Source organism: Haliaeetus albicilla, chromosome 20, assembly GCF_947461875.1.
Source record: "Haliaeetus albicilla chromosome 20, bHalAlb1.1, whole genome shotgun sequence".
Lineage (NCBI taxonomy): Eukaryota > Metazoa > Chordata > Aves > Accipitriformes > Accipitridae > Haliaeetus > Haliaeetus albicilla.
The window spans coordinates 5,497,836-5,521,321 of record NC_091502.1 but is presented as its reverse complement, the minus strand read 5'-3'; the positions used below and the strand labels follow the sequence as shown (position 1 = coordinate 5,521,321).

The following is a 23,486-nucleotide window of genomic DNA, read 5'->3' as shown; positions in this document are numbered from 1 at the left end:
CAGCCCCGACAGCGGACGGCGGGCTCAAGGCGGGATCGCAGCCGCGGCCACACCGGGGGCAACCAAACCCTCAACCCCCACAGGCCGCCGCCATCGCCTCAGACTCCCGCCGGACTGCGCATGCGCCCCGCCTGGCGAGGACGGGAGGCGGGAGGGGACATTCCCCGCTCGGGGCGGGGGGGGGGGGGGTGTGGTCACGTGCCCTCCCGCATGGCCGGGGAGCGGGCGGCGGGGTGCGCGCAGGGGGGCGGGGGGGCCGCGCCCGGTGGTGGCGGGAGCGGCGGGAGCGCGCTCCCCCCCCGCCCTTTCATCTGCTCCTTCCCCGGTTGCGACGCCACCTTCAACAAGGCCTGGAGGCTGGACGCCCACCTCTGCCGGCACACGGGTGAGGTGAGCCGGGCCGAGCCGGGCCGAGACCTGAGGGAACAGCGACGCGGGGGGTTCCCGTTCGGGCCTCCCCGTCGGCGGCGGGGGGGGGGGGGGGGGGGGGGGGGCGGTTGTGTGACTGAGGTGAGGGGCGGTTCGTGTGACTGAGGTGAGGGGCCCCGCGCCCCTGCTGGCCTTGTCCCCCCCACCTCGGGGGTCTGCGTGGGCCGTGTCAGCAATCCCGCCGATGGAATCCTCCTGGAAACGGCCGAGCCCCCCCCCCAACCCCCGAGGTGTGGGTCTGTGCTCTCCCAAAATGCCCCTCTCTCTTCCAGAGGCCGTACGTCTGCCATTACGAGGGCTGCGGTAAAGGTTTCACGAGAGATTTCCACCGCGCTCGTCACCTCCTTACCCACACCGGGGAAAAGCCGTTCGAGTAAGGCCCGAATTTTTTACTTCTTCAGATGGATGAGGCTCGTCCTTAGGGCAGCGAAGGGGAGCTAAAACGGGGGTGGGGGCTACAGAGCACGCGTGGCTAGGTTTGGTATCATCAGCACTGCCCTAACAGCGTGCACGCAGGGTGAGAGGTGGGGAATCTTAGCCTAAAACCTCCTATCTGGCAGTGATCCATAATAGATACTTAAAGGAGTGGGCAGATCTCCCCCTAGAATACAGAATTAAAAGAAGGAAGGGCAGTTATCTCCTATTACTAAGCCCTTAATAGCTGCACGTCTTGGATTAGGAGCTAGGAATTCCTACGTGTTTTATTAGAAATATCTTTGATATGTTCTCCTGTGACTTTCGACTATAACTTAGCTTCTGGCTTTTCGTGTCTTTAAAGGAAATTTTTATATTTGGGTTGCGAGTTTTGGTTATTCTTCGTGTATTCCTCTTGTCCAATGATTTCTGTATCTGCCTAGGAAACAAAGCGCTGTTTGAGAGGGATAATTAAAAAATGCAGTCCATTTGCAGGTGCACAGCTGATGGATGCAATCAGAAATTTGGAACAAAATCAAACTTAAAGAAGCACGTTGAGCGCAAGCATCAAAATCGGCAAAAGCAATATGTGGTGAGTAATTACCTTTGGTGCTGTAAAGTGGAGGCTAAACAAGCTCCTTTTTATGTATCTGGTGAAATACTTCAACTTGTTATTATGCGGTACTTGTGTGACTTCAAATACTGGGATTGGGATTTCTGCAAAAACATGTGGGCTGGGCTGTCATTATTTTGGCCTCTAATGATAACTTAATTTCCTAAATAGTGCGACTTTGAAGGCTGTAACAAGTCTTTCAGGAAACATCAACAACTTAAAGTTCATCAATGTCACCACACCAGTGAACCTCCCTTCAAGTAAGTGGATAATTTTAATAATGAACTTTTAACAATTCCATTTAAACACTGTAGATTAAAACAGGTGCATTTTTTCAACCTTTTCATTGACATGGCATTTTAAAAAAAACTGGAATGAATTTGTAGTTATGGCTGCAAGTACATTTCTCGTACTAGCCCTTTGCTCAGTAGTCTGTTTTGAGCAACATCTTGGTGCTCTGTAACTTCAGCATTTCAGACATGTTCTTAGGGTTTATTACAGGTTCACAGGAAAAATAAACAAAAAACCCCCTTTTTTTACTTCACACAGTCTGAAATACAAGCATGAAAGCTTGAATGGTAATGAAAAATGCAGCTACCTCTGTTTTCCAGTAAAAAGCAGTGACTTGGCTGGCTGACACTGAAGTGAGTAGTAGCTTAAAAACGGTGAAAGGCTTGGACACCGATCTGAGAAGATGTGCATTGCAACTCCACTGTTTACATGACACATCAGTATAGATCTGATGAAAGCAAAGTTTAGTCTTGTATTTCTTAAAGGTGGAACACACTTAATAGGAGTGTTCCGCTTAAGCAAAGTGCGCTAGTATGTCTGGGTGACAGGCACAAAAATACTGTCAGTGCTCTGCTGCTGCTCTGACTGCTAGATCTGTACAAGCCACTTAAACCCTCCACTTTCTGTCTCTTTTATGGTTGAAGAGCCTACTGTGTAGGGATGATATGAAGCTTGATTCTTTAGCTAAAGCTTAACTTGCTGTATACGTGGAAATCATACTATAGTTTTAACTCCCGAGGGGATCAGAGTCCTCTATTAGAAACATATTATGGAATTTACTTTTACAAGACGGGGGGGGCAACAGAACAGATCTCTAGGCGACGGGAAACTTGGATTATTTTGTCCACTTTAATTGTTCTTGACTTAAAAGAACAAAAAATATGCGGATGCAGTGAAAGAAATTAAACCAGTGTTATTTTATACCTAGATGTAATAATGAAGGATGTGGAAAGCACTTTTCTACTCCAAGTCGACTAAAGCGGCATGAGAAGACACATGAAGGTAATACAGTTTTTCTTCTTGCTTCAGTTACGTTTTATCAAAGGAAAAAGGACTTCTTCCAGTAGAGAGTATGCAGGGATGTGTGACAGACATGAAAGCATTCTGGGCCTAGTGATCCAGGCGAACAAAACACCTGTTTTGAGTAGTCAAATGGGATACAATTGCAAGACATTGCAGTGTTCAGTTACAATGTACTTGTGGTAGGCTGAACAGAGCTCAGGATTCGTTCAGCCATTTCTTCTCCTAATGTGCTTCCTTGTCAATAGTCCATCTTCTGGAGATGGGCTAATGGTTAAGGCACTAGCCTAGACCTCCAGAGGTTAGGATCAGTTGCCAGTTCTGCCACAAATTCCCAACAGAAGCTTGGCAAAACCATGTAGGCTTGCATTTTTTAAGTTGTTAATGTACCTATGTGAAAGGTATTTAAGTGGAATTGTTAGGAGGCGGTTATGTATGTTTGAGCTAATCCTGCTACACTCCTGCCCATTCTTTCAGTACTACTGACAGCTAACCCACTTTCCAGTGCTAGAAAAAAAAAAACCCCACCCAAGAGACTAGGAAGAGTATCCAAAAAGCTGCGATTCGTACTGCATACCTTTCTTAAGACAGGGACTTGTTCATAGTTGTTTGACCTTTCCAGTCCTGGGATTTAAATGGTGTTGACTTTTTGTGGTTCATTTAAAAACCAGCCTGTCTTCTTGACAGAATGATGTAGTCCCCTTAGACTCTGGAATATTACTGTATGGTCAAGATCTTCTTTTTTAAAAAATTATATAGAAATAATATGTATTACTACAGTTATTTTCATCTATTTGAGTGAAAGTGCATGGCTGGTGAGGAAGTAGCTTTACTGAAGCAAGGAGAGAGAGAGTTTCATAAAATAATTTAGGTTGGAAAGGACCTCTGGAGGTCATCTGGTCCAACTCCCTGCTCAAGACAGGGTCAGTTAGACCAGGTTGCTGAGGACTGCGTCCAGTCAAGTTTTGAAGGTTTCCAGGTGTAGGGATTCCACAGCCTCTCTGGACAATTCATGTCAGTGATACAAGGTTTCTTCCTTAAACCTGTTGGGATTTTCTCATGTTCTAATTTGTGTTTGTTGCCTCTTGTCCCATCACCGTGCAGTATGGTAGGAGAGGAGGAATACTGGCCTTTTAATTTTCAAGTGCTAGAAGTGGAACTCCCCCTTGTGAAACTGGACTGTGTTTGCCAGAACCTTTGTGATTGTAAACGTCTGTCCTGTCCAACAGGCTATGCATGCAAGAAAGAAAACTGCTCCTATACTGGAAAAACTTGGACAGAGCTTCTGAAACATAATAAAGTCAGTCATACAGGTAAACTCCAAATGCTTTAGTAAATAGAACTTAACTTTTGATATAAATGGGAAAGAAACCGCTAATTTGACCGGGAGTCCTTGCTGAACTCATTTCATCAACTTGTCATTGTGTCTAGACAAACTTGTTTACTAACACTTTATCAGTAAAATGGTTGCCATTCTGGCTAGACCTTAAACTGATGAAAATGCTACTCCAGTATACTAACTTTGCTTTGTGATCTATTTAATGAGAAATTGTATAATGTACAATTTCAGATCTGGATAATTCATACTGTATTATTCTCTTCCAGTCTCTGAGTTCCTTGCATCTCTTGTGGACTGCTAGGGTTTGATTCTGAGCACCTGTAAGAAGCTGTTAATTTATACTCTGCCTGTCTCTCCCACTCAGAGCCGATAGTTTGCAGTGAGTGTTACAAAACTTTTAAACGGAAAGACTACCTCAAGCAGCATCAAAAAACACATGCTGTGGAGAGGGAAGTCTGCCAATGCCCGAGAGAAGGATGTGGGAGAACTTACACAACCATATTTAACCTTCAAAGCCATATCCTCTCTTTTCATGAGGAGAAAAAACCATTCTCTTGTGATTATCCAGGCTGTGGAAGAGTGTTTGCAATGAAGGTATGTATTTTTTACATTGTTCTAATCTGAATCACATAATCTGAAATTATAAACCTAAGTCCTTTTGTTTGGTTTTTTTGTTTGTTTGTTTTTTCCTCTGCCCTTTGTAACTGTAGCAGAGCCTAGCAAGGCACGCAGTTGTACATGATCCTGAAAAGAGGAAGATGAACTTGAAAGTAAGTTATACTCTTGAAAAAGTCCTCTCAACCATACCCTGTCACTTCAGAGGAGGGTAAACAAACATTACATGTTTTATAATGTGACTGCAAGCAGGAAAACAGGCCAGCTATCTGCTTAATTTGGGAGATTCTTTATTTCTGAAGCTCCTTTAAATAATGCAGTGATGGCCTATTCATTGATTTCTTGTTTCACCACCACATTAGTAGTGTTTATTCCATAGATCTATTAAGTTGCTAATTCTGGATTTATTTCTGCCAGGCAAAGCGTTCTCGTCCTAAGAGGAGCTTAGCCTCTCGTCTGAGCGGCTACATTCCTCCTAAAACGCAGCCAGGAAAGGATGCTGTTCTGACAGAAAGCAAGGCAGTGGATAAGCCCATCGAAAATGAAATACCAACTGTTGAAATTCTGACTCTGCAGTAAAGATTAACTGAGACAACATTCTTTATCGAATGACCCGTGCAAAGCTCAACAATAACTTTATTAAAAGTTTAGAGTTTGTGGTTTTTTTTTTAAATAAAAAAATCAATATTGTTTACACGTCTTCATAAAGTCACTGATGCAACTCATTTGACTTCAGATCTTCATTTTCATCTTTTTTTACTGTACTGTTTTTCTGTTTTTCCATCTTCTGGTATGCTTTCAACTCTTTGTCAGACATGTGTCTCAAAATACAGGTACTCACCCCTTCTCTAGTAACTTTTGGCTTGGAAAGATAAGTGGCTTTCTCAGACACAGTATCCAAAATCTGATCAAAAAGCATGAACTGAAAAGGAGAAAAATAGGACTAAGTACACAAACACATGTAGAAGAATATTTCAGGCTGTTCTGTAATGACATGATCTACTGCTCGTGGTTTAGCTATTAGCTGAAACGAGCTAGTTGCTAGTCCTGGTTTGAGCACTTCAGCTGCTTCTTTCCTAACCATTTGTTCTTTACTCACAAGCAGGTTTAGGAAAGTCACCAGAGGGATTAAGCCATTTCCTAACACTTAGGCTGAATTCCTGATTCATCCCGTTTTGCTGTTTAAAGGTGTCTGTGAAAGTGGACTGCATCTGACTCCTCTCCACCCTCCTCTTCCACTAGATTCAGGCATATTAATGGGGCTTTCCTCTTAAGAGGCAGTGTTGTTCTAAGGTTAGCAGAACGTGGTGGTATTGAACTGAATGATACAGTGGTGTTCATATAACAAGCTGAACTCTTAAGCTCATAATTAAGCTTTTAAATTTAAGGACAACCTAAATCTGGACTGTGTCATGAAATGTTCTGCTCCCGCCCCTATCCAGTTCTTCCTCCTGCTGCCCTTTTGCTGTGAATTCAACTTCCTATAAAAAGTTTTGTTCCTTTTGGATGAAGTGATATCACAATTTTCTCCAGCAATTTAGTAGACAGAATCATGAAGGAAACCTAATTCACTATACACATTAAAAGGAGAAAAAAAAAATCTTATATGGAATCTTTATAAAAAAGCCATTTGTGCAAATGACAACGAAGACAAGTCTCAAGGCCCTGCAATTATACTAGTGAGTTGCCACCAGCTCCCTAACATTTTTATAGATGTTTACTTTGCCAGTCTTGGAACACCATTCCAGTAGTTTTTCACAACAACAGTGGACAATTAACCTTAGCACTGTTGCAAAAACGCATCTTCAGAAGAACAGTTAGGTTATTGAAATAATCCAGCTGAAATAAGCAGATTTTTAATTTTTTTAATTTACTGTTAAACTTTTCAGTGAGTGAGCTGGCTTAAGGCACAGACAGGAAAATTTCACCAGCCCAGTTAATAAGGTGCAAAGGAGTAGGAACTGCTTAGAGCCTGCTGTCAAAGCCAGTATTATAACTGCATTCTTAGGAAAGCATGGTATTTGAATTGTCTCTGTGGGACTACTTTTCTAGAACTGCAGTGTTTGAAGAGATGCAGCTTAAGGTGGGGCAACTGTTACTTTCACGGGACCTAGACCTAGACCTTCACTTATTTTAGCAGTACATGATATATTGAAAAAAACATGGCAGTACTGAATAAGGGAAAGTTAATACAAGTACAGCTATTTAATGAAATTGATTGGTCCATCTTTCAGGAGTCCACTTACCATGTCTGTATTGCTATCTTTTGCTTGCCGGATGGTAACCTTAACATGGTATTTCTTTTCAATCCACTGTGCTATCTGCTTAGTCTTGGTCTCTAAGTCGTTCTTGGCAATAGCTGAAGAAAAGGATAACTCCTTCTGAACCACCCCTGTTTAAAACAGAACTAAAACTGTGTTGGCTTAACATCTGACAAACCTGTGTTACTTGCTGTCTTTCAACAGCTTATGGTGCTTTGTCTGCTCAGCTCCCTTCCCCCATGCTGCTTTCTCATACACAGAGCATCTCAGTCTCATTGTCTCAGCATGCACCACTCTCACCTTAGAAGGTGGCTATTTGGTATCTCACACTCACTGCCATAATTGGGAGACTGAGTGCATATTTGACCCACACAGGGAAGCCTCTTCAGGGTCAGAAGGCTTCAAGTATTTTTATTTTAATTAGTTTTGTTCATACTACCCACAATGCAGGTCTAACAAAGATAAACAGGTAAGCACTGGATGTGGAATTAAAGACTTGCTGCGCAAATTCCTACATCCTGCACATAGTATAGCTGAAGTAAAAGCTTTGAAGTTGGATAGCTCTTCAACTCGAGCCCATTTTCTTCAATAGTGAAGTGCAATATTCAACTGGAAGTATGATGCCTTGTAATGTATGTGAACAACTTGTGGTCTCTTCCTCCTTAAAGATTCTCTAAAGAAGTTACCATTTGAATAATCTTTTTGTAGTTTCTTGAACAGAAAAACTCACTACTACAATAGTGCTCTCCTCTAAAATCAGACCTCTACCCCAAGCACAGATACCTTCGTTAGCCTGAGGATAAGAAAAGAGGATACAAGGTCAGACACCTTTTCTAAAACCTCTTTGCCAAACTCAGTTTGTTAAACTGCTGGAGCAGGCTGACTTAAAAAACACTGAAAAGTGTTCAGTATTGAACAATTTGTTCTCTTACTCTGTACAAGAAAAGGCTCCAGACTTTGTCTTCCTAGCAGCAAGCTAGGAAGAGAATGTTTCATGACTACCGGTGACAAAATTATGTAATTATATTGGTGTATCTGGTGCTCAGTTTGTAAAAACTGCCTGTCACCTTATGCCTTAGTAAAAGAACAGGAATTCAGTGAGTCTCGTGGAACCATTCTAGTTATATTGACTTAAATAAAAATAGATTTTTTAAAAAAGCCAGCAGATGCCAAAATAGTAAATCCTGAGAAGGCAATAGAAGGCGTCTCTGTGGAAGACTAATCCAAAATTTTATTTTCACCACTGCAAAGCCTTAATAGCGTGGACTGCAGTGACATTGCTTTGGATTTACACAGATGCAAGTAAGAGGATTTCATCTGCTGACACCACTTTTAATGCAGCATTTTTCAAAGTGCTCAGTGTTGCAGTGTCAATAATGTACATACCTGGTTTTGGACTTGCTTTTTTCTTCTCCGCACGTTTAAGCTGTTCTTCGTGAATCTGCTGCCCAGTCATTAGTCTATATACAGGAGGTTCTGCATTCTCACGAAGGAGAACTAGTTTCAGGTCATGTTGATCCATAAGTTTGAGTGCCTCTGCTCGGTGCATATTTCCTAAGCTCTCTCCATCCTGGTTGATTACGTGCAAAATCCGATAGGGAATTCTTCGCCCAACACTTCCAAATGCTGCTTTCCTTTTTGGTTCTGTGTGAGATTTTTCGGCTGTACAAAATGGTTGAGTAAGTCCAAACACAGTTGACTTTCTAGGGTCAGGGTCAGGTGCCACCATCCAGAATGGAGAAAAGACCCTCTTTTGTGGTGTTTGTGTCAGAAGAGCACCAAAGAATCTTTTTGCATATCTATTCTCATTTCTGGTTGCTTGACATAAAAGTTTCATCACACAAAAGGCAGTCATTCTGAGGAAGCAGGGAAGAGGAAAAAACAAGTTACCCCCATCAGTCAGACTCTTCTAGTTATATTAGAAAGACGTGACTCCAGTTCAGTAAACCCTAGTCCTTAAAACTACTCTTTGAAAAAGATGCATGGTGTTGCTATACAGAATGAGCAATCAACAGTAATTCTACAATAACAGAGGGCTTTAACCCAGAGAGAAAATCCGACAAAGGAACAAATTTATTAAGAGTTATCTTCAGTATTTTAAAATTTGAGCCTGAACTCCTTTAGAGAATCCAATATTTCCTAGTTCATTTCTCCTCACAGAGTATCTACTCTTACACAGCTTTTTTGTGTATACAGAGATGAGCCAATGGTTAAGAGGGAGAATTTGCTGTCAAATAAACAGGCATGTCACACTTTTAAGATTTTCAGTCCACATTTTCTTCATGAAGTATCTAACACTAGGACTTTCTTCCTGGTTGTGATACTCTTCTTTGGAAAGTGTTTCATTTAAGCCACATTAATTCAGAACCACCCTAATCACACAGTGAATGAAGTGGCGATTTGTGCAACATCCGTCAGCAGCCATCCCAACATCTGCAGTCTGACTCTTCTGTGTTTTGTAAGGTTTTGGAATTTCAAAGCCTTGACCATACAGAGTAAACTGCCATGCAAAATCTTCACCTTGGCATTAAAACTCAACGAAGTAACCCGTACTATACTTGAAAATATGGTTTGTCACAGGGTTGAAAACTCTTCCATAGCTAGCGTGCAACTTGCTTCTTACAGCACTGACCCCAGATTGTGTATTTTTCTGAGTTTTCCAAATGTCATTTTGTGGAAGTAATCCAGCTAGTTACTTGGTCTTATATGGATTAAGCACCGATATTATTTCAGTAACCTTAAAAAAAAAACAAAAACAAGTCTTCACTGTCTTTTAAGCTGAAGTTCTACTGATTCAGCCATGCTTCAAAGTGAAAACAGTACCTTAATTTTAAACCTATTTTATCAGACATTTAAAGTATCGACTTTTGCAGTTTTTCACAAACATTAAATTTAGGGTGGCAAGTTCCTATTCATAGTGAGTTGATTTTTTCCAGTTATCAAAACTATTTAGATTTCATACATACACAAAGCATGCATCTAAGTACCATTTCACCAGAACCATCTAATAAAAACACCGATAATGGTATTCTTCTTCTTTTTCAATGATGAAAAAAGAGAAAAATAGAGATACAGGTAAGACTTGCCTGCTATACCTCGACTGCAAAATAAGCAACAGATTCATATACCTAAGATCCCCACTTACAGATTGTGATTTAAATAAACTGTTACAGGCCTCTATCCTGGCATGGTACTCATGAAGCTATAAACTTTCAAAACAAGCCTCAAAATACACCAGTGCTTGAAATTTGAAGACTAGTGGAACTGATCTTTGAGACGTTTCTTCCATTATATTTTTTTCCCCATTTCTCCCTGGTTCATGGAAACCCCCCCCCAGCAGTTTTGGTGCACCTGACCATTACTTGCATTTTGTTCAAAGCTTCAGAAATCAGCTGGGTTTTAACAGCTGCAAAAACTTTAGAAATAAAGAGCAAACTGTGCAGTATTATCTGCAGTTTTGGTATTCCATGTTTAAAAAGGCAGCAAGTACAGGAAAAGCCAAAGATGATACAGGAAACCAAAAACAGGTCGGGTCATACCAGAGGTGTTGGCAAGAGTGTGACTTCTTTTGCCTAGGAAGGAACGTGACTCTACTCTGTAATTATATACACGCATACATGTATATATGTATGACACTGTGTAGACATGTATCCATGTGCGTACATATACACGGAGAAGGTGCAAGCAATCAGCAACTATTATATATAATAACTATTTATGTATATAAATAGTTATTATTTATAACTCTCTATATAACTATTTATAACTCTAAGCAGTGTTGGCCTGGGAACAAGTACAATGACCTGCCTGCGAATAAACTTTGTCTGAAAATGGGGACAGTTTGGAGCCTGGGACAGACTTCAGGTTTTTGCAGTGGGGACAAAGCCGATATAAACGGCTCGGGGACGGTACCGGATCAGTTCATAAACAGGGCAGCCTGATGTGGCTGTGTGCTACAGCAGGACCCTGAGCTCAGGGCACAGAAGATAAATACCTGGATATTGACAGCAGAGTCCAAAAGCAGCTGGTAGAGCTACCGTCCCTTCCTACCCCGGGCTCTGCCTCTGCCGAGTCCACACCAGGACCACAGCCCCTGGAAAACACAGCTTCTTCTTGGGATACACACGTATCTTTGCGTGCCGTCAGCGCGGCCGCGCAAAAGCCGAGAAGTGCTTATTTTTAAAACGGTTTCATGCACCAGCTGTGGATCGTGCACTGCAGACTTACAGACCGTAATCTGGGAATCGCTCGGGTGGGTTATAAAACACTATAATTAAATTTATCTTGCATTCAGAGGAGCGTGGCTTGCCTTTGTCAGTTACTGACTTATAAAGCTAAGTAGTGGTCTCACGGCAATGGGGTAATAGCTTATTTTGCAGAGATGTTCATCTTGCTGTGCTAAATACGTGGGTTGCCCTTTGTCCGCCTTCATTTTCTGTTGCTATTTTAAGTCTAATAAATCCTGCCTTAACTGTCGCAGAGAGAAACCGTCCCCCTTTACGGCCCCACGTAAGCGTATTTTGCTTTGTGCGTTTCCCCCACTTAGACCGCGCACTAGCGAGACGCTCTCGGAATTCCACGCGTGGATTTCTGCCGGGCGCCGCCGCCTCACCCTGCGTGCCCAGGTCGGTCGGTCGGTCGGTCGGTCGGTCCGTCCGTCCGTGCCACTCCGTCCCCCGCTGCGGGCGGGACCCGGAGCCCACCGGGACTCCCGTGGACCGGTCCCCGGTCCCCCCCGGTTCCCCGTGCCGGGCTGCTCTTACCTGCCGGGCCGAGCCGAGCCGAGCCGCCGGCCCCCAGCAGCAACCGGGGGAGGGCGGAGACTGCCCTGCCTCTTCCTCTTCCTCTCCTTCCTCTTCCTCTTCCTCTCCTCCCCGCCCCGCGGCGGCCCTGCGTGTCGGGGGGGACCTCCCCCCCTTCCCCTCCCCCCCGTGCATCGCCCTCGGGTGCCCACCGGTGGGTTTGGTGGGACCTTCGGTGTTCCGCCCCGCCTCGGGTTGGCGGTCTCCGTCTCCCAGTTTGGAGGTGGGAGACGTTGGGTCTGAAATGGAAGCTGACACTCACGCGCGAAGCCTTGGGTCCCCCGGCTGCAGGCGACAGGCTTAACGAGTGAAAACGGCGAGCGGGGCGAGAGTCCTTGCCTGCTGTCCTTCCCGCTTAAAAAAATCCGGATTTTTTAGCTTATTTGCTTTGGGCCACAACTAAGCGACCCTTCTTTCCTCTCCCCCCTTCCTGCCCGGGAAGAAGAAACACAGTGAAAATCTGAGCTTCGTCTGTTTGGTCTGAAAGCTTTCTATTCTTAACTTAGAGTTAAGAATAGTTTAATTCCACGTGCCGTTGTTTTGGTGCAGTCACTTTGGTACACACGTGCAAAAAAGAGTCTGTCGTTGCTTTGTGCTCTCCATCTTCACAGAAGACATCGAATGGTAATTGTGTGCAAAACCAGAAAACTTCACTAAATCAGCTCACAGTCTGGAATTCATTCACATCACCGTATTCTCATTCTCTATTCTCATTCTCCTTGCCTGCAGGAATGAATATGGAAAAGTGCCATTAACAGAATTAGCTAAGTAGATGGTGAGTTGTGTTAACAGCCTGGCTGACAACTGTAGCTATGCAAATAGCGCCTGTTTTTTCCATCCTGCTCTTTTGTTCATTTCTTGATTTTGCTCGGGCTTTATGCCTTTACAGTTGTAAGTTCTTTGGGAACAGGGATTGCCATCACTTACATCAGTAGAGTGCCTAACAAAACTGGATCTCACTTTGATGCTCTTGAAACATAAATTATTGAAATTCTACAGTATCCAGTTGTGGAGAGTGAAATACTCCACAATGAGAAAAGGCGAGACAAAAATGTTTCTTGCTGCTCTTTTCATGGTCTGGAAATCAAGTGTGGAATTTGAATAACTGTGAAGGGAAGTTTTGGCAGAGCTGAAGCTTGGAGAGAGATTTTTTTTATTTTTTTTTCATCCTCAGCTCTGCAATATGCATTAGAGGAGAGCTTGTCAATGGCCCAGCTTGCAGTTAGCTACTATTGCCTCCCTGAGAACCATCCCCACAAGACAGATAATTTTCAGCAGTGTTAGTAGGAGCAATAAAGCTAATAATCCTCTTCACTGTGATAAAAACTACCTGCATGAAAACAAGGTACTCTGGAGCATACAACTTGCATTCCATCTCTCTTCCCTTTATTTAATTCCATTAAGTTTAAACCTGATGTTTGTTTTACTTCATGCCTTTCTAATTAGCGTGCCAAGAAATGCTGCAGCCTTCTCGTGCTGTTTGTCCTCAATTAACTTGATCTTTCTGGGCGTTCGTTGCACTCTTTCTCCTTGTCCTTTTTCTCATGTCTGTTTACACTGTAATTGTCCAGGGGCCGTGTTTTTATATGTGCCTGTCACAGTGGGACTGCAGTCTTAATTATTTGAAAGACACTGTCGTAATAAATGCAGTTAATAATAACTTTCTGCCTTCTATTTTGCCTGATGCACATCATCCTCTGCCCACGCCTGACAATACTCTCAGTCATTTATTTGGGGTTTTTTTTTTAATTCCTCAGTCTGCATCTGTCTTTTTTCCCGTTTGACATTTAGTTTCCCAAGCTGGTTGGCAAAGTTGTTGTTTTCACTTTATTATTTTTTGTGCCAAATCAAGGCCTGTTCTGCTAGACCTCGTGCCAAACCGTAGATAATTCATGCCTTAGGTAATTTAAAATGCAAATATATGAGAAGGAGAAAGGATGGTGGATGGAGAGATTTCCTGCTCTCATGCATGAACAGTGTAGCGATCTGCCAGTGTGGATGTTCCTGATGTTATTAATTAATGCGAGACTCAAGATGCTGTTGGGAAGCTTCCTCCACATTCACAACCGATCTGTGGGGGACAGTTTGATTGTCCCTTGCGGATATTGGAAACTGGTTCCAGTCCTTCTGTGGTTTGGGGTCTATCTCCCCCTGAAGCTATTCGCTCTGGGTGCAGTAGGCTGCTTGTAATGCCCAGCAGAGGAGCGAGAGTGTCCTTAGCTGGATGACAAAGTGCTTACCTGGAGACCCAAGGCTATAGTTTACTTGCATTCACGCTCCATCATTCATTTTGTGGGAGGAGGAAGGAAGATGCTGAAGTGCCCTGCGCCTGCAAGGAGCTCGTACCTGCTGGCTCGGGGTGGAGGACAGCTCGTACTTTGGTCCACGGTGAACATCTTTGCCGCTTTCTGAACTGGAGCTGTAGTTCTCGATATCGGATCCGAAAAATTTCAAGTGCCAAACAAGATCATCAGGAATTTAATACTGATATTGTTGGGTTTATGCAATGCCTGGGGCTCCTGGTCGTGAACCAGTAGCAGCGGGTGGGACAGCGGTTGTTTTCGGTCTTACTGCTAAAGCTGTGATTAGTCTCCTGCACGCTTGTGCTTGCAAAAGTATTGAGCATCCGGAGGGTTGCTTACCCTGTGCACCTCCGTTTTCCTGTTTTTCTGTATAATTCCGTCCTTCACAGGGTGTTTCGGCGGGGCAGCTTTGGGGAAGAGTTGGAGAGAGTCTCTCTCCTCCCCATCCCTGCTCTTTAGCAGCAGCTGGGGTGGCTCGCCTCCACCTTCCAGCTCGTTACAGACACGGCGGTGTGGTTCTGCAGTCCCCCGGTTCGGAGAGGGGCCGTAACCTCCCCTGTGCACTCCTTAGTATTCCTTTTCCCCTTCGTGTTTATAAAAGACTTTTGCACATAACTCAGATGAAAAACTCCCTTGTGCTGAGCTGAGCATTGCCATATGGCAGAGAACACGTCCGAGTAAACATGTATTTAAAAGACAGAGGAATGCTGGGGATGTAGTAGGTCCAGACTCCGGGATTCTGCAGTAGCTCATTTACTCCTTTTCCATTGCCAGCTTTTGAAAGTTGCTTCCTACACACACTTCTCTATTTTTATTCTAGCAAGAGACAGCAAAAAATTAAGGCAAACCCCAAAATTCTGTTGAGTGGTAAACAGTCAGTGCTAACTGATGCCCTGCACAGAATATACGAATACAGTTGAAACAGCTAAAGTTTTGTTTGGTTTCTGAGATCTGCCCCTGTTACAGGAATTCAAACAAATCTTTTGAAGATGCATGCTCTGCCGTTAAATTGCTTGTGCTGATTTACCGAATCCACCAAAGAACTGATTTTGCTCCCTGAAAAGCAAGGCTGACTGAATTTATTAAATCGTTAATCATAGAAGCAAGCCCGTGGGTCCCTGGGGCGAGACACAATTAAAGCTAAAACTTCCCAGTGTAGAAAGTGTTTTAACTGCCTAGTTTTACATCTTGACTGTAGGGAGAGGAGTTTCCACTGTACATCTAAGACATTGTTCTGCCGCCTTTGCAAGTTGCTGGGTTCAGCTGCGAAGATTTTAAAAGCTGCTTTTGTTGGCAGCCTAGGACACATCCGTGACCTTATTAAAGTGGAAGTGAAAGCTCTCCCTTTTTTTTTTTTTTTTTTTTGCAACAGTAAATCTACTAATTTTACAGTCAGTTGAACAGCAATAGATTAATTTGTTTAAAGTCTGCATTCACAAAGAAAACGTGAACTTCGCTGCCTTGAATACCCGAAACTACAGTGCGATATTTAAAGGGTAGAAACTATTACAACTTGCCCTAGAATGGTCCAAGCAGTTCCCTGTCACCTGCTTCTCAGCACAGGTGCTGACCTCCCCGTCTATTCTCTCCCTCCTGACAGACTAGCAGCGAGGCTGGGGCTTTGTGTGCAACAGAGAGCGCTTTTCCAATGACTGGGCCAGTTTTCTTCAGCAACCACAGGAAGCAGAATAAAGAAAAGGTTAAGGGCCACTGCAAGGGTCAGAATGGGTTAAATTTAGTTAACATCAGAGGTTATAGCTTTTAACAAGAGCATGAAGGAAACTTATTCGAAGATGCAATTTGTTTCTTCTTTGTCAACCATTATTTTTTTTTACTCTATTGATAGTGACAGCTTAACAAAGTTTTTATATGCCAGGGTTTTCATCCTTTAGAGGATAAAGAACTGTGATGCAAAAAAGAGATGCAGGTGGAAGACTTTATAAAGCCTCCATGATTTTCAAATTGAGAGTTGAAAGTAGGCTCCCTGCGTGGCTAAGTCAAAAATAATTTGTAAATGTTAAAAAAAATACACATTACGGACAGAGAAGCTGCTTTCCCCCTGCCCCCGCAACGTAACTTGCCGAGAGTAGGGTTTTATCGGAGGCTTTACAATCTGACTGGTTTTGTATGTATTTTTTCCCAAGGTAATCTTATTTTCTTTTTTATCTCCCTCTAAAGATGATCCAAGTCAAATGCCCTTAACAACAGTCTTCATCATCTCCCTTCAAGATTTTTTAGCGTATGATGCATGATGCTAGTTTTTTGAGGTTTTTTTCTCACAATTCAGTAAAGAAGCAAAAACTACAAAACGCACTCGGTGGGTAGCTCCACCACGAAGTTCTCATTCAGCTTCTTGGAATGCAAAGATGAGGAAAGTTTAAATCTTTCTGAAAATTATTGAAGAAAAATAATTTAAAAAAAAAAGTTCAGTAGGATTTTTCACATGTTTATACACAACAGCTCATCTTCTGCTAATCAATCTTTTCTTCAAAATTAATTCATAAAATTACTACTTTTTTTGTTGTTTTATCCTGGTACAAAGTAAAGAACTGAAATCAGAATTTAATTAAGTCTGATAAGAATTCATAAGTACAAACTAGCCTTTTGATGGTTTGGGTTTTTTTCTTTTTAACATGTTTTCCTAAGGGGAAAAAAAAGCTAATGTGATCATCCTGTCTTCCTATCCATCTGTCTTTCTGCAGGTTCTCTCGGGGCAGTTTTAATCTCTTGGACACTTTAGCCCGGTTTGGCAAAGACATACATGCCTCAAAGATATTGTACATTTATAATAACTATAAATATTTATATATTTCTAACAAGTTTTGCGAAAATCAGGGCATAAACAGTGGAGACCCCCTCAAATCAATATCTCGTTCTGGCAAAAGAGTTCATCCAGTTGACCAGACAGCGTATGCTGGAATTATCAGATCAACTACAGTCCCTGGCATCCTTTGCCTCGCCAGCTGCCTGGGGGGCTGCAAAGGTGATGGGGAAGGCTGAGGGAGTGCTGCAGTGGGGGATTTAGAGATGGGAGAAGGAGCTAGGACATTTTGAGGGCAACGGAGAGGCGTAGAGGACATGCTGGGGGGATATTGATATCTTTAATTTTGGTATTTGATATTGTAGGTCTGTTGTAGAAGATAGGAGAACAGTTGGAATGATTACAGTGGGAACTGGGTGGCAACACAAACCTTGACAATTCAAGTGTCAGTTATTTCGGTGCTCGTGGGACAACTTTTGTTTGCTTACAGGAGAAATTTCATCTGTTTCGTGGTGTCATTGCAGTCTGCGTGACCAAAGCTTGAAACTTCAAATTCATTTGCTGTTGTGTTAACTCAGACTAGCGCTGGGTTCCCGGCTGCATGACTGAGAGCTGATTTTGCTCTCCAGAGGGCTGGATTAGCCCTTTGAGATGCACGTCATCACTTTGACACTTCTGGGGGGGTTTTGTTTGAAGTGGAGTTAGTATGAACTTTTTTGTTGGTGTAGAATAAATTCTTCTCTAAGGGACAGCTAGAGAAAGTCTGTTCAGCTCACAGATAGCAGTATTTGTACTGGTGTGGTGTATAGACATATATATAGACACTTGACTGGCAAAGGGCAAGAGAAGGGGAGCAGGGAGCTGGAGAAATACGGGGCCTTCTCTGTCCCCAAAGATGGGGAAAATGGCATGATCCGGCTCGAATAGCTGAGCACTGTGTATCCTCTCTCTTTGGTCCGCACAGGCACAGGGGGAGCCTCTGCTGAGGAGGTGACTTCCCATGGCCTAACTGCAGCGAAAAACAAATGAGAAAAAGTATGGCTGTCTGCAGGCCAGACAAACTGGCCTGGAAAAACACAACAAAAACTCCCACTTGCTATTCTGCTCACAAGCTGCTGCCAAAACTCAGCTGTGAGGAGAATAAGAGCATCTTTTTAAAAATGTAAAACTGACATTTTTTTTCCTTCTGAGCTGCTCTTACAGGCTTTAAAGCATTAATTTCAAAAGCTTCACAAAGGCAGCAGGCATCAAACGGTCCAGGCTGAGTGGAAGCTTGGGGAGGAGAATTGCAAAGTAAGTTGTGTGAGTGATGGCTGCAGACACACCAAAGCAAGGTTATTTGTTTGTTACAAGTCAGTGATCATGGCTTGCTTTTAATGATGGAGCGGCAGAGGAGAAGAGTTAGAGCAGCCCAAAGAGCCTGGATTCACATAGCCTAAATTTCAGCTACATCTTTTGCCTCGTGCTTGTGTTGGCTGGGTGATTCTTGGCATGGGAATCAGGAGATGTGAGTTTTGACTGCAGTGCTGCCACTGACGTGCCCTGTGACCTTGGATAAGTCACTTCATCTCCGTGCTTCTCCTCTCATCTTTTTTTGCCCGCTTAGACAGAATCTCTCTCCCTTTTTCCTTGCAGGGTCTTCCCCTAATTATACGTCTGGACTGTGCCTAGCACTATGGAGCTGTGCTCTCAGGTTAGGTAATGCTATAATCCGAACGAACAATAAAGAAATACTGCACTGAGCACTTCACTAGGACTCTCCTGTTATCTCAGGGCTTCACCGATAACCTTAATTTAAAAAAAAGTCCTTCAAAAGACAGCATTCCTGCCTACTGCCCAATTGCTTGCTTTTTGTGTAGCATTTTGAACATGAAAAACCATCAGTTATGATCCCTGGGTTGTCAGAAAATAATGACTTATAGTATTTCATCCTTCCTGAATTATTGGTAACATTTTTTTTTTTTCCTGAAATCTCAGCGGTAGCCTCAGTACCTCACTGTGCCTAATTTTTGTCAAAGTGAATTATAAAACAAGATGCTGCTATACAGCTTATTCATTTTGATAGGGTTTCCTTAACTTTGCTCTTTTGTGTAGGTGCAGTTCATGTGTCTGAGACTAGGGACAAAGCCCTCTCCAGAATTCATTACATTGTACCTCTGAAATCTACTCTATTCTATCCCCATAAGGATGGGGACGACTGTCAGGATTACTGGCTCTGCAGTATGAGCTCAGCAAAATTGGGTATGTTCTCTAAGATCAGCTTTCCCTGTATGTGCTCCTCTACCTGGTCCAAGATGTCAACATCTTAAAAAATATTACTGTACCCTCGGAAAAAAAATCTACATCCTTCAGCAACAAAGTATTCACACCAATCCATACCTGCCCTGGCAGCTCCTTCTGTTCCAGCTAGAATTTGGACTGGATTCTTCCAGGAGATACATATGGAAAACTCATCATCTGGAATTTTGCATTTCACCCTTTCCTACAATGCTCTGTCTTTTTTCTTTATATCAGATGTGCTCTCAGAGAGCATCTACAACAAACCTCTCACAGCTAGGCCAGCTTTCAGTGTCCCATGTAAATTGTCTGATCCCAGACTTTGTACGTTGGTGACTTCCAGACCCGACAGTGCGTCACCTACCTCATGTTTAATTCCAATAGTCTCCCTCCTCTTTCTCTTCTGCCCTCCCTCCACATGCTATAGGGTTATAGGAACAAGTTTTGGGCTCCAGGAGGAATGGCTGTCAAAGACAATTTACTACTTTGTGATAGAAGTGTAGAATTGAAGAATAATTCAGGTTGGAAGGGACTTGGGGGGGGGGGTGTTTATCTAGCCCAGTGGCATACCAAGAATTTTGGACTAAGAGCTCAACTTGGGTGAAAATAACCCTTATTTATCTGTGAATCACTTTGGGAATCAGCAGGACCTAAGTGATTTTCAGGTTCTGCCCTTTTACATTCTAATGAAGGATTGGGACCCTTACGTATACATTTTCTTAGAAGTGATTACAGTCCTACAAGTTCAGTCCATTTGAAATATGAGGAACTAATCTGTATTTGAGTAGAAGGTTGAGAATTTATTTGTTAATAATTTTGAAGCACTTTAATTGTGCTGAGACATCTTTACATTCCAAGCAATTTATGTATTTATTTGGATTCATACACCAGTGATACTTACATGGTAAGTTATTTACATAAATAATATTTACCATAGGTTATTTACATAAATTAAATATGGATGATGGAGCCACAACGAATGAGTCATATTTTTTTCTATAAAGAGCTGTGGGAGGTAATTGTTTCAATAAGAAATTCAGAAGCCAGCTCTGCATTAACATGTAGAATTGTACTCAGAAATCAAATGAATTATTCCCATATTCACCCAAGATCAAGTAACTCACAAGCATGGATGGTGTTAGAAGGACTGAGCAGAATTTATTCATGCTGTAAAGGCCCACATGCATGCATTCTATTTAAATTTGTCAAAGGAAAATCATTCTGCAAAATGTACTAATGAGAAGTTCTGTAAGTATTATTGACCATAACCAGATCTTAAAAAAAATCTTCGTTTACTAATCTGCAGCTTTATAGTGTTTCCCCATGTTGAAGGTAGTATAAAATTTGTGCCTGGTCCTAACAAGTAAGGGAATTAGCATACGTAGAGAAACTGAAGTTTCTTGTTTGTCTGCTTGTTTACAAGGAAATAGCGCAACAGAGATGGAATTATTTTTTTTAACACCCAAATCTCATACTTATTCATCTGAACCAACGTGTTTCAGCATACCGCTGAAAAAGATAAGAGTTATTGTTAGCTATTTTGTGTCTGGGTAAAAATAAAGTGGGAAAATTCACAGTATCTTTTCTTAAATGGCCAAAAAAGGGAAAAAGTTAAAAGCAAGCCTAGAAACCGAGCCAGTTGGTGCTTTGTTTAGTGGTTCTTTTTCCATTAGCTCACCCTGCTTTTGTAAACTTTGGAGAGGAATGCCGTGTTATAACAGTAACATTTGCTTTGCTTTTACAGTTACATATGTGGGTAATGAAAAACAACTGTACTTTGTGAGCTTGAAATATAATTAACTGATGCTCTAAAAGGTAAATGGTTTCTTCTAATTATATCTAAAAACCATTCATGAGCTGAGCAATGTGATTTATATAGAGTAACTCTAACAAATGTCTGAGTAAATATATAGAGGCTATCCCTCTGTTTCCTTCTGTTATTTTAAAATCTATTAGTCGTAGATCCTTTGGAATGTTTTCAATAAAATTACATTTTGGAAAAAATGTAGCATTTCATTGAAGCCAAAGGCTTTGTTCTGGGATCCTGCCTCAAGAGGAGGGAAAGGCAGGTTCAGGTTTTCACTGCATCAGCTTCATAGCAAAATTTATCATCTCCCGTCACTCCAGGCTAGATATGTGAACCTAGTTTTCAACATTCCATGCAGTCCTCCCCAGCCATTTACAAACTGTCTGCAGGTCAAACAGGAAAAGCATACAAAATTTCCAAACTTGGATATTTTCACTGAAATTCAATTATTAGCTTTTGGTTGGCAGTCACGATATTTTTGCACATTGAACAAAGCTACTGATTTTTTGCTTGGCTTTTAAAAAAGATTTTGTCAAATTATAGACCCAAATACTTTGATATGGAAATGCCCTGAGGTGCTTCGTACCTTCATTGCCCTCTCTAGGCTGGGTTTTCTAGCTGGACTAAATTTCACGAAGTACACCAATTACTGATTTTATTAAATTGTGCCTCAGCAGTTAAGCTGAGCCTAGAATAGAATAGAATAGCATAATTTCAGTTGGAAGGGACCTACAACGGTCTTCTAGTCCAACTGCCTGACCACTTCAGGGCTGACCAAATGCCTCTTAAACACTGACAGGTTTGGGGCATCGACCACCTCTCTAGGAAGCCTGTTCCAATGTTTGACCACCCTATGGTGGGTCAATGCACCCAACCCAAAGGATCCCCACTTTGAGTTCCTCTGAGTGTTCAGAATGGCATGTCCCCATCAAAATGTGCTTTGTTTGGGACACAGCTCACTGGGACAGAAGGGGCAGCATATTCCACAGCCAGAAGACATCCTTTCAGTAAAAATGAAAAGCTGTTCTGTTTTAAATTGAAGTTTTCCATAAAAACAGTTTCAGTGGAAAAATTTTGGACAAGCCCCAAATAATAACCATTCCCAAAGTTTGCCAGGAAAAAGGGCAGAACAACATTGTTTATTGACCATGTAAACACTTACCATTGTTGAAGGCTAAATGGGTTGGAAATGTCTACCGTAGACCAAACAAATGTAGAGTCTTAGGGTGGTGTTAGTTCAGTCGCTAGAATTGCAAAATGTCATTTGCATAATCACTCCCATACCGGTAACTAGTCGATACCTCCGCAGTTACAGTGGTGGTTTTGTTGAATGCATAAGAAATTACAGAACCTGTTTCTGCTCCCTTCTCGATTCCCTGTCAACAGGGATAGGGCCCATTATCTGGGGCAGGCACACAGGGATGTGCACTTCAACAAAGGGTTTTGGTCCATGTTCATTATATGCAAATTTGCTAGAGCATTAATCTGCTAGGCATTAACATAATATCAGTTGGTTCATCAGGGTAATTTTCATCTGATCCAAAACATCCCTCATGTAAGCAAAACAGTTTAGCTACACAGAGAAATGATGAACTAATTAATTTTGGATCTAACCATATCAAAATCAGCAAATATGAACCAGAGTTGGATATGACCTGATTATACGTGCAAAAAACCACTGCCATACAGGCAGTTTATTCATTTAAATAATCAAATTAAACAAGATAGTCCTAAATGCATCTTGCTTAACTTGATTACTTAAATAAGCAGCCATCTGGCATGATGACACAGATGAAGTTCTTCCTTAAATTTTTCTTCTTTTCATTTTTCAACACCAGAACTGTTTTGCACCTTATACTTATTTCACGTTACTTCTCTGCTAGAGTATCTTTACATAGAGGTTGGGGGCAGAAGTTAATAAAAATTATAGTACAAGCATGAACTCACTGTCTCTACAACTTGATACTAATCAGCTGAAGGGAGTACATTAGCATCCCTATTTATACAATTATTTTAGCCACAGGAGAATCCGTTTGTTGCTGGAGGAATACAGCTGAAATCTATCAGAATTAGAAGGCAAGGAAGGAGATCATAAAAAGACTGAGTAAAAACCCTATCAAATTGAAATAATTCAGTTCTCTGTTTGGGGTCAGGGTTCTAATTTCATTAGAAGTGTTTTTGTCTTTTTGGAAAAGAAACACTTTTTGCTATTCTTTATTAAACAGAAAATGCTTTGGGGGTTATAAAGCATTACTTAAGGTCTGATTCTGAAGGGGTATGTGTAAGAGCTGCTTTACCCCTAGGGACTCTTCTACTGACTTTGAAGGGATAAAAGGTTTGAGAAAAGTTATGTATGCAGGAGAGTGCTTTAGAACTGGGACTGCTGATGGGCTAATTGGTAAGTACCTCTGCGTATCTTTGCTTAGAGCTTTAGATAATTATAATTACAAGAATTGTACTACAGTAAAATCACATTTAATTGGGGTGGAATATTTTTTATGATGACCTTATGTAGAGCCTCTCGCTTACAAATGTGTCCTGTGCTCTGCAGTAT

At 42.1% G+C, this 23,486-nt stretch overlaps 2 protein-coding genes across 6 annotated transcripts; one reads left to right on the top strand and one right to left on the bottom strand.

Annotated features, from left to right (window-relative positions):
- The first annotated feature begins 196 nt into the window (after nt 1-196).
- GTF3A (general transcription factor IIIA) lies at nt 197-5,429 on the top strand. 2 transcript variants are annotated; one of them, XM_069808095.1, is made up of 9 exons: nt 197-390; nt 702-802; nt 1,339-1,435; nt 1,628-1,716; nt 2,676-2,749; nt 3,997-4,080; nt 4,471-4,700; nt 4,820-4,876; nt 5,139-5,429. In XM_069808095.1, the coding sequence occupies exons 1-9, from the start codon at nt 211-213 to the stop codon at nt 5,298-5,300; spliced, it is 1,074 nt and encodes a 357-aa protein (XP_069664196.1). In that variant the 5' UTR covers nt 197-210; the 3' UTR covers nt 5,301-5,429. The 2 variants fall into 2 exon arrangements, with proteins under 2 accessions (XP_069664196.1, XP_069664193.1); XM_069808092.1 differs by having other exon boundaries at nt 4,817-4,876.
- MTIF3 (mitochondrial translational initiation factor 3) lies at nt 5,340-11,851 on the bottom strand. 4 transcript variants are annotated; one of them, XM_069808098.1, is made up of 4 exons: nt 11,746-11,851; nt 8,369-8,838; nt 6,968-7,113; nt 5,340-5,643 (listed from the first exon to the last, which is right to left on the bottom strand). In XM_069808098.1, the coding sequence occupies exons 2-4, from the start codon at nt 8,835-8,837 to the stop codon at nt 5,431-5,433; spliced, it is 828 nt and encodes a 275-aa protein (XP_069664199.1). In that variant the 5' UTR covers nt 8,838; nt 11,746-11,851; the 3' UTR covers nt 5,340-5,430. The 4 variants fall into 4 exon arrangements, with proteins under 4 accessions (XP_069664199.1, XP_069664200.1, XP_069664198.1 ...); XM_069808099.1 differs by lacking the exon at nt 11,746-11,851 and adding an exon at nt 10,977-11,075; XM_069808097.1 differs by lacking the exon at nt 11,746-11,851 and adding an exon at nt 9,615-9,698 and having other exon boundaries at nt 6,968-7,080.
- Between the last annotated feature and the right edge of the window lie 11,635 nt (nt 11,852-23,486).

What these genes read in the sequence shown, in the direction of transcription:
- GTF3A (XM_069808092.1), top strand. Translation starts at nt 211, where the DNA reads ATGGCCGGGGAGCGGGCGGCGGGGTGCGCGCAGGGGGGCGGGGGGGCC. An exon ending in GCATGAGAAGACACATGAAG is followed by an intron (nt 2,750 to 3,996) that starts GTAATACAGTTT and finishes CCTGTCCAACAG; the next exon opens with GCTATGCATGCAAGAAAGAA. An exon ending in TAATAAAGTCAGTCATACAG is followed by an intron (nt 4,081 to 4,470) that starts GTAAACTCCAAA and finishes TCTCCCACTCAG; the next exon opens with AGCCGATAGTTTGCAGTGAG.
- MTIF3 (XM_069808096.1), bottom strand. Translation starts at nt 9,652, where the DNA reads ATGACATTTGGAAAACTCAGAAAAATACACAATCTGGG. An exon ending in AAAAGCAAGTCCAAAACCAG is followed by an intron (nt 7,114 to 8,368) that starts GTATGTACATTA and finishes TGTTTTAAACAG; the next exon opens with GGGTGGTTCAGAAGGAGTTA. An exon ending in AAGATAGCAATACAGACATG is followed by an intron (nt 5,644 to 6,967) that starts GTAAGTGGACTC and finishes TCTCCTTTTCAG; the next exon opens with TTCATGCTTTTTGATCAGAT.